The sequence below is a fragment of the Protomyctophum parallelum genome, assembly GCF_964188405.1.
Source record: "Protomyctophum parallelum genome assembly, chromosome: 16".
NCBI lineage: Eukaryota > Metazoa > Chordata > Actinopteri > Myctophiformes > Myctophidae > Protomyctophum > Protomyctophum parallelum.
Window position 1 is genome coordinate 15,080,853 of NC_139711.1, and position 14,627 is coordinate 15,095,479.

The 14,627-nt window shown below is 42.9% G+C and overlaps 1 protein-coding gene across 1 annotated transcript in view; it reads left to right on the plus strand.

Annotated features, from left to right (window-relative positions):
- The window catches only part of psd2 (pleckstrin and Sec7 domain containing 2), a gene marked incomplete at its 5' end in the record, with an annotated part of 44,328 nt that extends 35,587 nt beyond the window's left edge, over positions 1-8,741 (plus strand). Inside the window, 4 exons of the mRNA XM_083786206.1 lie at positions 1,722-1,879; positions 2,396-2,540; positions 6,785-6,925; positions 8,151-8,741. Of these exons, the coding sequence (XP_083642332.1) occupies positions 1,722-1,879; positions 2,396-2,540; positions 6,785-6,925; positions 8,151-8,384 (678 nt within the window). The 3' untranslated portion in view covers positions 8,385-8,741. The remainder of the gene's footprint in view (positions 1-1,721; positions 1,880-2,395; positions 2,541-6,784; positions 6,926-8,150) is intronic.
- Between the last annotated feature and the right edge of the window lie 5,886 nt (positions 8,742-14,627).

The window sequence follows — 14,627 nt, forward strand, 5'->3', positions numbered from 1 at the left end:
AGTATTTCACAATGTAGAATACAATGTAGTGTTTGAAAGTGTAATTATGTATTCTGCCGCTTGGCCAGTTCCCACTTGAAAAAGAGACGCAGTCTCAATGTGTTTTTACTGGTTAAATCAAAATAAATACAAAATCCGATATTAACCTGCGAGCCACATTAAGTGATGTTGGGGGCCGCCAGTTGCCCATGTATGGTATTGACCACTGCTGGCCTTCAGAAAAACGAATCGCATAATCAGCTGCTTGTGGAAAACTAGAGCAAAGTTTTGAATCCTCGCCTCCTCCGACAGGACGAGTGGTGGAAAGTACTTGTCTTTTACTTAAGTGCTTTACTTGAGTACAATTTTGAGGTATTTGTATTTTGTAAAAAGTACTTTTGTACTTTACTTGAGTATGTTAAATTTCAGTACTTTTCCTACTAATCCACTACATTTCAGATATTGCACATTTACTCCACTACATGTATTTGATAACTTTAGTTACTAGTTATGTTGTAGATTTTGATTATTATTACAAAACATACATTAACCACATTTCGGCCACGCGATGCAATCTGCTATTTTCAAAGGATTATTATACATTTGAAAACATGCACAGTGACTACTTTTACTATTATACATTTGAAAACTTGCACAGTGACTACTTTTACTTTAAGTACATTTTGATGCCAACACCTTTGCACTTTCACTCGAGTACACTTCGGTGCAAGTAGAAGTCCTGAATTCAAAGTGTTTATATATTGCAGTATGTATACTTTTACTTACAGATGGAGTGCCGTGATTTTCTGTGTGTCTATCGAGTTAACATCCTACTATAAATGCGCCACGTCTCTGCGTGCGACGTGCGTGCGTGTGTGTGTGTGTGTGTATGTGTACGGTTGTAATGCACGTAACTCTGGAACCGTTTGCCCCACTGACACACGCGTTCCACACCCCCGCAAGGCTCTGGTCAGGCTCTCCCAGTGGGCCTAATCAGCCTAAATCCCCTCACCTGTGCAATTTCCAGCCTCTGCCTCAGCCAATTGATTGCCATGGCAACCCCACACCTGCCAATTGATTGTGACTTAACCAGTCCACTTTTCACAGTCATTTTGCACTCTTCACACACAGGCAGACAGACAGATACAGAGATCTCCATGTGGGACAGTTAAAATGGGTGCTATGACGACAGGTATTGCATACTATAGATATCTCCATATACAGTATGGTCACAAAAGGGACACAGACAGATAGTTAAAACGGGTGCTACGAGTTGAAGATGGGTATTATTAGGTTCCCAAGTTGCATCGTTCCCAAGTAGGCAGGGGGCCGATGGGTACGTACAAGTCTAGTTACTCTAATAGTCCTGCAGGTGTGGTTAGAAAATTGAAATTTCTCTTCCCTGTGTATTTTTGGTTTCTCAAAAGGCCCAATTGAGGCCCAGGTCCAAAGGCCCAATCAAAATGACACTGAAATAGTGACCTCACAATATCATACCCTCCCCTAACCCCTCATATAACAACATGCTGTGGGTGCGGCTTCAGTCCAGGTGGATCACCACCCACCAGGCAAACCAGGCATACTTAATGAACTGGTGGGTGTGGCCACATAAAAACATAATTTTAACACTTTTGAAAAAGATCATTGTCCTAATATAATCATAGTACCTGATGATCATGTTTAAGGGGGTGAAAAAATCACGGCACTCCATCTTTAAGTAGTTTTTCCCCGCCACCGCTCAGGACGAGTACAAGCCAGACACAGACGTGTCAGAGGTGGACCTGAAGAATGCGGTGCGCGTCCACCACGCCCTGGCCACGCGCGCCACCGACTACAGCAAGAGAGCCAACGTGCTGAAGCTCAAGACGTCCGACTGGAGGGTGTTCCTGCTGCAGGCCCCGTGAGTCACTCGTTCATTTGTATTGATAACTCCTGTAGCACCTTATCGATCAGGCTTATCGAGACGGGTTCCTTATCGAGCCCACTATCGAGCATTTTCTATTAGTTTGTGGAAAGACGGGAGACGTTAAATTCCGTAAATACAGTACTTAACAGTACTATGGTAGAAGAACTACACTCTGCTGCGACACAGCTTGTAGTTCTGCTATTTTCAGCAAGTGTAAAATCAGCCATTACGACGCCGTCAAGGCCTGCCAAAATATTTAGTCGACTAAATCAACTGTAGAGTTAGTCGATTAAAATCTCTGTGATATTTAGTTGACTAAAACTAAATGAAAACAAAAAAAGACTATGACTAAAACTAAAATCAAAATGTGCTGTCAAAATCCACACTGCGTCATCGTCGTCACGCGTTTTGTGCTTTTTTCTTTTGTTGCCGTCTATTGTTATGATGGAGCTCTTTCTATATCCCGTGCGTGTAAAACTGAAGCACTTTTTGGCCGTGTCTCGGTGGCAGGAGTGAAGAGGAGATGCTGTCGTGGATCTTTCGGATCAACCTGGTCGCGGCGCTGTTCTCCGCCCCGGCGTTCCCCGCCGCCATCGGCTCCATGAGGAAGTTCTGCCGGCCGCTGCTACCCTCCTCCTCCACTAGACTGAACCAGGTACTATATCCTACCCTCCTCCACCACTAGACTCAACCAAGTACTATATCCTACCCTCCTCCACCACTAGACTCAACCAGGTACTATATCCTACCCTCCTCCACCACTAGACTCAACCAGGTACTATATCCTACCCTCCTCCACCACTAGACTCAACCAGGTACTATATCCTACCCTCCTCCTCCACTAGACTCAACCAGGTACTATATCCTACCCTCCTCCTCCACTAGACTCAACCAGGTACTATATCCTACCCTCCTCCACCACTAGACTCAACCAGGTACTATATCCTACCCTCCTCCTCCACTAGACTCAACCAGGTACTATATCCTACCCTCCTCCACCACTAGACTCAACCAGGTACTATATCCTACCCTCCTCCACCACTAGACTCAACCAGGTACTATATCCTACCCTCCTCCTCCACTAGACTCAACCAGGTACTATATCCTACCCTCCTCCACTAGACTCAACCAGGTACTATATCCTACCCTCCTCCACCACTAGACTCAACCAGGTACTATATCCTACCCTCCTCCTCCACTAGACTAAACCAGGTACCATATCCTACCCTCCTCCACCACTAGACTCAACCAGGTACTATATCCTACCCTCCTCCTCCACTAGACTCAACCAGGTACTATATCCTACCCTCCTCCACTAGACTCAACCAGGTACTATATCCTACCCTCCTCCACCACTAGACTCAACCAGGTACTATATCCTACCCTCCTCCTCCACTAGACTCAACCAGGTACTATATCCTACCCTCCTCCACTAGACTCAACCAGGTACTATATCCTACCCTCCTCCACTAGACTCAACCAGGTACTATATCCTACCCTCCTCCACCACTAGACTCAACCAGGTACTATATCCTACCCTCCTCCACCACTAGACTCAACCAGGTACTATATCCTACCCTCCTCCTCCACTAGACTCAACCAGGTACTATATCCTACCCTCCTCCACCACTAGACTCAACCAGGTACTATATCCTACCCTCCTCCACCACTAGACTCAACCAGGTACTATATCCTACCCTCCTCCACTAGACTCAACCAGGTACTATATCCTACCCTCCTCCACTAGACTCAACCAGGTACTATATCCTACCCTCCTCCTCCACTAGACTCAACCAGGTACTATATCCTACCCTCCTCCACTAGACTCAACCAGGTACTATATCCTACCCTCCTCCACTAGACTCAACCAGGTACTATATCCTACCCTCCTCCACCACTAGACTCAACCAGGTACTATATCCTACCCTCCTCCTCCACTAGACTAAACCAGGTACTATATCCTACCCTCCTCCACCACTAGACTCAACCAGGTACTATATCCTACCCTCCTCCTCCACTAGACTCAACCAGGTACTATATCCTACCCTCCTCCACCACTAGACTCAACCAGGTACTATATCCTACCCTCCTCCACCACTAGACTCAACCAGGTACTATATCCTACCCTCCTCCACCACTAGACTCAACCAGGTACTATATCCTACCCTCCTCCACCACTAGACTCAACCAGGTACACTATATCATTGGTTCCCAAACTTTATCATGCCAAGGACCCCCAAATTGACAGTCATTAGCCTGCGCACCCCCATTTTAAAATATACGCCAAGGAACCCCCTAAGAGAAGACTTTTACAGCTCTAGCAATGATTTTCAAGCATTTTCATGTCAAGGGCCCCCAGGTTTGACCTGAATTAGGCTACAGTCCCCCATTTAATGGCATTTCTATCTCTGGGACCCCAATGTATATTGTAAAATCAAAGTTAATTTAACACTGAGAGTGTACAAATGGGTCCATTTGCTTCCATGTGTACACTCTGAGTTACAGACCCATAAGGGTCCATTTGGTTAGCATTTTGCTGGGGACCCCCTGGAACTCCCTCAAGGACCCCTGGAGGTCCCCGGATCCCACTTTGGGAACCACTGCACTATACCCTCCTCCACCACTAGACTCAACCAGGTACTATATCCGACCCTCCTCCACTAGACTCAACCAGGTACTATATCCTACCCTCCTCCACTAGACTCAACCAGGTACTATATCCTACCCTCCTCCACTAGACTCAACCAGGTACTATATCCTACCCTCCTCCACCACTAGACTCAACCAGGTACTATATCCTACCTTCCTCCACACCACTAGACTCAACCAGGTACTATATCCTACCCTCCTCCACCACTAGACTCAACCAGGTACTATATCCTACCCTCCACCACTAGACTCAACCAGGTACTATATCCTACCTTCCTCCACCACTAGACTCAACCAGGTACTATATCCTACCCTCCTCCACTAGACTCAACCAGGTACTATATCCTACCCTCCTCCACTAGACTCAACCAGGTACTATATCCTACCCTCCTCCACTAGACTCAACCAGGTACTATATCCTACCCTCCTCCTCCACTAGACTCAACCAGGTACTATATCCTACCTTCCTCCACACCACTAGACTCAACCAGGTACTATATCCTACCCTCCTCCACCACTAGACTCAACCAGGTACTATATCCTACCCTCCACCACTAGACTCAACCAGGTACTATATCCTACCCTCCTCCACTAGACTCAACCAGGTACTATATCCTACCCTCCTCCACCACTAGACTCAACCAGGTACTATATCCTACCCTCCACCACTAGACTCAACCAGGTACTATATCCTACCTTCCTCCACCACTAGACTCAACCAGGTACTATATCCTACCCTCCTCCACTAGACTCAACCAGGTACTATATCCTACCCTCCTCCACTAGACTCAACCAGGTACTATATCCTACCCTCCTCCACTAGACTCAACCAGGTACTATATCCTACCCTCCTCCTCCACTAGACTCAACCAGGTACTATATCCTACCTTCCTCCACACCACTAGACTCAACCAGGTACTATATCCTACCTTCCTCCACCACTAGACTCAACCAGGTACTATATCCTACCCTCCTCCACTAGACTCAACCAGGTACTATATCCTACCTTCCTCCTCCACTAGACTCAACCAGGTACTATATCCTACCTTCCTCCTCCACTAGACTCAACCAGGTACTATATCCTACCCTCCTCCACCACTAGACTCAACCAGGTACTATATCCTACCTTCCTCCTCCACTAGACTCAACCAGGTACTATATCCTACCCTCCACCACTAGACTCAACCAGGTACTATATCCTACCTTCCTCCACACCACTAGACTCAACCAGGTACTATATCCTACCTTCCTCCACACCACTAGACTCAACCAGGTACTATATCCTATAGTACCTGGTTGAGGTATTATAGGATTCGCGCAGTGTGCTGTCCACTTCGCGCCACTTGAGCTTGTAGATCAGCTATTTTCACTCGTTTTATTTGTTCAATTTAATGGGATTTTTTTCAGATTGTTCTTTCATTTCATGATTTTCATCATCATTGAATTTTGTTTTTAATTCATGAAAAGTATTGCTTTTTGGGGATTTATTTTAAATGTTTTCAAATGGTAAAAATGTAAAACCAAATGTAGGAAACAAAACATTTAGGGACCCATAACAATGTGTCAGCGACCCACAAATGGGACAACCCTCCTCCACCAATAGACTCAATCAGGTACTATATACTCAGAAATTCAGAAATTATGCCAGAAGTTAGAACATCCAATCCGCTAAGCAGATGCAGCATAGATTCAGAGTTTTAAGATGGCACTTAATTATTTCAGCTCCATTGCCGTAGATATAGGTCAATTGAAGCCTATTTTTTGATACAACGCTTACCGCTATTGTCGTTGATTAATGGCAATTGCGCTTTTATAGTGCATTCGATCGATCGATCCATAATGCTACTTACGTTAGCCGGTTAGCTAGCTGTGTTGTTAGCACAGCACTGGATCGCCAATCTTAGATCGTCGTCGCCATAATAATCCATTCTATCTGTTTCTTTCAATCGCATGTATCTCCTATTCCTTGTCCCAGATGGCATTTTGGTCAAAACAACATTTCTTTGACAGCACAGAGCCTGCGATGTCGAGCTTTCCAGTGCCCCGGTTTGGATTCATATTGTAAACAAGGCCTGTCCACGCTCTGTTCTGTGCACGAAACAGGTCGGGCAGTTGCCAAGCAACCGGGCCATTGCAAAAAACTTTTAGCAAGACCGCTTTAAATGTATTCAAACTCAAGACGTCCGCATAGCATAGACGTCTATAGCAGCCAATCATCTATCCCTATTTTCTTTCTCTCTCTTTGCTCAGGAGGGGCAGCTGCAAAGTCACGAGGGCAAACTGAAGCAGATGAGCCTGGAGCTGGAGGAACACCGGAAGAACACCATGCCCGATCCCAAGAGCCGCGAGTGGGAGGAGTCCCGTCTCAAGGAGCATTACCTCACGTATGAGGTACGAGGCCAAGCAGCAGCAGCACACGTTGCTGTGCTTTGATACCCCGGTCCGGTGCTTTGATTCCCCGGTCCGGTGCTTTGATTCCCCGGTCCGGTGCTTTGATACCCCGGTCCGGTGCTTTGATACCCCGGTCCGGTGCTTTGATACCCCGGTCCGGTGCTTTGATACCCCGGTCCGGTGCTTTGATACCCCGGTCCGGTGCTTTGATACCCCGGTCCGGTGCTTTGATACCCCGGTCCGGTGCTTTGATACCCCGGTCCGGTGCTTTGATACCCCGGTCCGGTGCTTTGATACCCCGGTCCGGTGCTTTGATACCCCGGTCCGGTGCTTTGATACCCCGGTCCGGTGCTTTGATACCCCGGTCCGGTGCTTTGATACCCCGGTCCGGTGCTTTGATACCCCGGTCCGGTGCTTTGATACCCCGGTCCGGTGCTTTGATACCCCGGTCCGGTGCTTTGATTCCCCGGTCCGGTGCTTTGATACCCCGGTCCGGTGCTTTGATACCCCGGTCCGGTGCTTCTCAAAAACCTTTTGAACCCGTTCAGGACGGGAACCCCTTTTGGTCGTTGAAGCATTGTTATACTTTAGCTATTGAAAAATAGCAGATCTACAAGCTCGTAGCTCGTCATCTTGAAAATGTGGTGCAAATCTTTGATATACTGTATATATAGCCCTGAGAGTGTACAAAATGGAAACGAATAGACCTGTAAACGGTGGCACCAAACACGCACTGTGCATTCCAGCTGTGTCAGAGCACATGGAGGTGGGGAGAACAATCTCTGAAAGACGCATAATTTATTGTAAGGAGGGGAGATAGTTGTAGCCAGAACCGTTTAGATGGGAGAGTTGTGACAACTCCGTTCACTCCATGGGGCCAGTCCAATGGCGGCTCATGGACTTATATTGGCGAAGTGCTAGGCGAAGTGTGACAAAGTCCTGGACTGGAAGTTGGCAGAATGCACTGGACTCAGACAAACAGCCCAGCTTTAATGATCTTAAATCTCTTTTTTTTAGTGCGTGAGTATTTTAGTTGTCTGTAAAATAGTTGTCATGTTGCACACATGCCGAAAATTGCAAACCAGCCAATTTGGAAAGGGTGCACTCGGTTTCACCAACGGAAGCGTGCGCAGCCTGAAGCTGACTTGTGCCGCGAGGGTTAGATTTTTATCTAACCCCCGAGCTAACATTTCCACCTTTCCCATCCCTTCTTCCCCGCTCACAGAAGACTCGCTACGAGACCTACATCAACCTGCTGCAGGCCAAGCTCCGAGCCGAGACGGACGACCTGGAGAAGATCGAGGCCAGCGTGATGAGCAGCCTGTTCGCAGAGGGAGGAGGCCACGCCGGGCGCGAGGGACACCTCCGCAAGACGCAGTCGTCCCCGTCCATCAGCCAGACTCACGGGGGGCTCAATGGGAAGGCTGCGGGACGCACTGCCCCGGGACAGAGGAGTTGAGAAGGAGGAGGGGGAGGCAGAAATCAACCCCCATCTACATAAACAAACGAAAGACAGCTGCCATCCTGACCTGTAGTGGCCAACATAGCTTGAATCTGCATCATTAGGGTTTTTGTGTTGTTTTTTTGGTAGCTCCTAAGAAACTCTGCATCTTCACACCCCTGTCTCTGTTCTTTTTAGACTTAAGACATACTTATGGACGTTGAAGGCAGGTAGATGGAGGAAGAGAAAGGACTACAACTACTAGTCTCTCTAGAGTTGATCAACCTTTGTAGTTACCGGTAATTTGAGTTTGAGCAAAGATTTGTGCTTGAGCATTTTAGACGAAAAACATTCCCCTGATTCCAGGCCATTTGACCTCGGTTTCTTCCATTTTATAAATTGCACATTATATCCATTATCATGATCAAACGTCAGTATTATTTTTGAAGAACAACATATAATTAATTGTTTTTTGTGAAATGTGTCTTTTGACATGAGCAGCACGAGCACTTGGATTGCCATCTAAATATGAGGACAATTGCGCTGCGTCACTCACACGGCACTAATGGGTTAAACGCAGGATGTGCGTCGCCCAAAAGCTTTGGGAGCGTCTCCGTGGGGACTGGGGACGCTGTCCTTGTCCGTCCAATCGTCCATCTAGCCGGTGTCGAGTTGTGATAGGTCCAGGGGCTGGAGGTGGTACTGTAGCATTTAGGCCTCTTTCACTCACCGGCGCACATTTGCTACTCACAGGCCCGTGCGTGCGTGTTTGTGTGTGCGTGCGTGCGTGCGTGCGTGCGTGCATGGACTATACATCATGACATTTCAGTCCCAGCGCCGCAGCAGAAAAAAAGGAATCTGAACGTTCAGAAGTATGAACTCATGCAAGGATATTGTGTGTAGCCTATTTATTTATTTATTTTATTTTTGAGTTTATTATTTTGTTTATTCTCTCTCTATCTCTTTTGTTTATTTTTACCTTTTTTATTTATCCAGGGAAAGGATTTGCTGAGCAGGCATTGAGTCTTCTCCAGCAATGCCTGCTTCACAACTCTACTTACTAAAAAAACACATTGATACGGGCCTGGAAGCTGGCCCCGCCTGTGCAGTCAGTCCACCATTATGAGCGTTGAGCGGAGCTCCCCTGAACAGCTCGCTCGAGGACACCTCAACGGCGGTCATGGAGGGAGAGAGCGGTACTCCTTCACGTTTACACATGTAGGTTATCCCCCTGACTCAACCCTGTGGCCTTTTCTTTTTGTCACAAGGCCACCTCTCCGAACTGCAAGCTCCCACACTGTATTTATTTACGCCCAGTCTGCATTCTTCCACGGAGCGCTGAGCTTCACCTGACTCCAACAGCTGAGTGAAAGTGAGGAACAACGTTCCGTTTTCACCGTTTACCGCTCGTGTCATTTTTTATGTACAGTGACTGGTGCCCTGCTAGAAAAGATCTGTACTGTAACAATGTGTAGATCAAAGGAGATTACTGATGACTGGGATGAAGTACAGAACAGAAAAAATATTTGAGTGTGACGCTTTTCATTGGGGTGGGTGTGTGGGTGGGTGTGTGTGTGTGTGTGTGCGTGTGTGTGTGTGTGTGTGTGTGTGTGTGTGTGTGTGTGTGTGTGTGTGTGTGTGTGTGTGTGTTGTAGAGGCAATATAGAATTAAAATAAAATGAGCATTGTTATCCAAATAAAATCATGGATTCTCAGTAGCCTGTTTGATTAGCAATGGACAGTATGGCTTTCTGTGGAACAACCGCACAGACGATCACATTTCAAACAGTTCTTCAAGGCTTTCAAGTATCAAAAGGTACCCTCAGCCTGCTATAGGGGTACAACAATCCTGCTTCTTTACTGTTTGTTTATACTGATTCTGAGACAAAGACATATCCCGTGGCTTTGTTTCAAGAGGTACTTACGAGTTCTTATGAGGGACGAGCCACCGTGTTGGAGGGACAATGAGCAAAGACATGGGCATTATTACTGTACAACCCATCCTTTAGTTAAACGTGATATTTCACTTTTGGTCCTTTTATCGTCTACTATTGTGAACACTGTAGGCAATTTTTAATTTGATATTCATTGTGGCTGCTCCACCCCCTTCATATAAAAACCTATCGTAACTTCAACTTAATTTTAACCATTTTAGATTCATCAAAAACACCGTCCTTTTTTCTGGTGATTGATGTTGTCCTGATGCGTGAGGAGCCTATGTTGTTTTTTGTCTCCTCCTGCCTCCTCCTTTATTCTTTAAAAAAATGTAAATAAATAATAAATAAATGAAAACGGTAACTGAAAAAACACATTAGAAGGACAATATCAGTCACCAGAAAAGGACGGGTGTTTTCGATGAATCTATCATGGTTAAAATGAAGTTTGAAGCTACAATGGGTTTGTATAGGAAGGGGGCGGGGCAGCTAAAATGAATATCAAATATCTAAATACTGAATCAAGCAACTGAAAAACTGTCCGGTGTGTTCACATAAGCCTGAGTAGACGATATGTTTTTTTTAATTAAATTTAAATTAAAATTTGGCATTTTCTTTGTTCTATCGTGGAGAAAAAGGTGATGACATTACAGCATTCTGTTGTTACAAGACAGCTTTCACAATTATCACTCTAAACTCTCCAAATACTTGTGTTTTCAACTGGTACAGAAGCAACAGTGTTAATATAATGGTGCTGCATGGGTTCTCAACGTTTTTGGTTGGGGACTCTCGCGACCCCCGCCCCACCCCCCTCCCCACCACCAATACAAATTGGCCGCTACAATAACCTTAATAATAGAGAAAATACATCATAAATAAATACTGAAACCAGATATGCACAGCATGCACTATGTGTACTCTGTAAACTCAACATTTCCATTTTCCAGCCATTCAGTTTTTTGTGACCCCCAAGTTGAGAACCCCTGCTGTACATGCATGCAGATATATTTTTAAGATAAAGCTATTCTCAATCATTGCAATAGACTAGTGTTTGATCAGGATTAATGGAACCCATAGCTAAAGTATAACATGAATGCTTAAAACATCAAGAGGGGTTCCCGTCCTGAATGGGTTAAATTGCATACTGTTCAAGTTCCATTCATTCACTTCCAACTTGTTTATCCTATGCATGCTATATCCTGCTGTGTATGAGTTATCTCCTGATTAGATAAAATTTGTATCCTGGCCGGAAAATGCATTTTCAGTTCACTAAAGAAGAGCTGGAGAGACGAGAGACCCCCATTACTGAACAAACACTAGTCCATTGTAATGATCACTATGGGAATATACAGTCATATAAAAGATATTTGAACAAAACAATATCATAGCACATTTTATTAAATTTCTGAGTTTTAACACTGCATCAACTCTCATCTCATCAATAGTATCTCGTACTGGTGAAGGTGAACCTTCATTGTTTTGATTATTATTATTTGAAAATTACAACTTCACTGCACTTTGATGTCAGAAATTAATTTTCTTTTGTTTGTATATGATTTTACGATGGATGCTCGAACAATGTAAAGGACATATTTACTGAATATTTAGTCTGTGCTTCATAAACTAAGCTTTTATACAGATTATTGTGGTTGTAATTTATTTAGTCTGTCAAATCTGCGCTGAAAAATAATATTATTTTATACAATTAGTGTACCTACTTCCTATACATATCCTTATATGCCAATATCTCATTTGGCTGAAACACTTTTAAACCTATTTGTTATTATTTTCCCCCATAGTTACTTCACTTTGGCTTTGTGGGGCAGTATAGTTCAATGCTATTGAAGTATTTCAAATTTACCAACTGACTGCTAACATACAACAGAACACTTCAACTATATTTAGAGTAGGGCTGTCAATCTATTAAAATATTTAATCTGATTAATCGCATGATTGTCCATAGTTAACTGTGATTAATCGCAAATTAATCGCATATTTTGTATACGTTCTAAATATACCTTAAATCAGTGGTTTTCAAGATTTTTCATATCAAGGCCCATTATTTATTCTGCATTTGAGCCACGGACCGCCATTTGATGACATTTAGCCTTCCAGACCCAAACTAAAGAACTGTATTGATGAACTGTATATTTAGAACGGATGAAAAATATGCGATTAATTTGCGATTAATCACAGTTAACTATGGACAATCATGCGATTGATCAGATTAAATATTTTCATCGATTGACAGCCCTAGCTATAACCCATGTTTGTTTTTTTTTAATTTTTTTCAAATCCTCAAAAATGATGAAAAAACAGCGTGCTATAGTATGCCGTACGGTATGGGCTATAGCCCATGTTAAAAAATGATGAAAAAAGAGCAAATTTTTTTTCTTCAAATTTTCAAAAAACGATGGGCTATAACCCATGTTTTTTTTTCTTTTTTTTCAAATCCTCAAAAATGATGAAAAACGGCGTGCTATAGTATGCCGTACGGTATGGGCCATAGCCCATGGTCAAAAATGGTGAAAAACGAGGTTAATTTTTTTTTCAAAAATTCAAAAAACGATGGGCTATAATGTAACCCCTCGTTTTTTTAAATTTTGTTCAAATCCTCAAAAATGATGAAAAACGGCGTGCTATAGTATAACCCATGGTCCAAAATGATGAAAAACGAAGTTATTTTTTTTCTTCAAAAAATCAAAAAACGATGGGCTATAACCCATGTTTTTTTGTTTTTTTTTACATTTTTTTCAAATCCTCAAAAATGATGAAAAACGGCGTGCTATAGTATGCCGTACGCGGCGTACGGTATGGTCTATAGCCCATGTTCAAAAATGATGAAAAAAATAGGTTAATTTTTTTTTCAAAAATTCAAAAAACGATGGGCTATAACCCATGTTTTTTTTTGTTTTTTTTTATTTCAAATCCTCAAAAATGATGAAAAACGGCGTGCTATAGTATGCCGTACGGTATGGGCTATAGCCCATGGTCAAAAATGATGAAAAAAAAGGATTAAAAAAGAAAATCAAAAATTCAAAAAACGATGGGCTATAACCCATCGCTTTTTTTTTTCCATTCTTTTCAAATCCTCAAAAATGATGAAAAACGGCGTACTACAGTATGCCGTACGATATGGGCTATTAGACGAGCGTCTAAATATGGGATAAAAAACGTCTAAAAATAGACGTCTAAAACACGTCTATTTTTAGACGTTTTTCATCCCATTTTTAGACGCACGTCTAATAGCCGGCTATTGCTCAGTGGGATGGTCAAAAGTGATGAAAAACGAGGATTCAATTATTATTATTTTTAATATAAAAAAATGATGAAAAACGGCGTGCTATAGTATAACCCATGGTCCAAAATGATGAAAAACGAAGTTAAAAAAAGAAATTCAAAAATTCAAAAAACGATGGGCTATAACCCATGTTTTTTCATTTTTTTTCATTTTTTTCAAATCCTCAAAAATGTAGAAAAACGGCGTGCTATAGTATGCCATACGGTATGGTCTATAGCCCATGTTCAAAAATGATGAAAAAAGAGGTTAATTTTTTTCCAAAAATTAAAAAAACGATGGGCTATAACCCATGTTTTGTTTTTTTGTTTTTTATTTCAAATCCTCAAAAATAAATAAATTAAAAAAACTATGGGCTATAACCCATCGTTTTTTTTCCCATTCTTTTCAAATCCTCAAAAATGATGAAAAACGGCGTGCTACAGTATGCCGTACGATATGGGCTATTAGACGAGCGTCTAAATATGGGATAAAAAAACGTCTAAAATAGATGTCTAAAACACGTCTAAAAATAGACGTGTTTTAGACGTCTATTTTTAGACGTTTTTAGACGTCTATTTTTGGACGTTTTTCATCCCATTTTTAGACGCACGTCTAATAGCTGGCTATTGCTCAGTGGGATGGTCAAAAGTGATGAAAAATGAGGATTCAATTATTATTTTTTTTAATATAAAAAAATGATGAAAAACGGCGTGCTATAGTATAACCCATGGTCCAAAATGATGAAAAACTAAGTTAATTTTTTTTTCAAAAATTCAAAAAACGATGGGCTATAACCCATGTTTATTTTATTTTTATTTTATTTCAAATCCTCAAAAATGATGAAAAACGGCGTGCTATAGTATGCCGTACGGTAGGGGCTATAGCCCATGTTCAAAAATGATGAAAAACGAGGTTAATTTTTTTTTTCAAAATTTCAAAAAACGATGGGCTATAACCCATGTTTTTTTAAATTTTGATTTTTTTTTCAAATCCTCAAAAATGATGAAAAACGGCGTGCTATAGTATGCCGTACGGTAGGGGCTATAG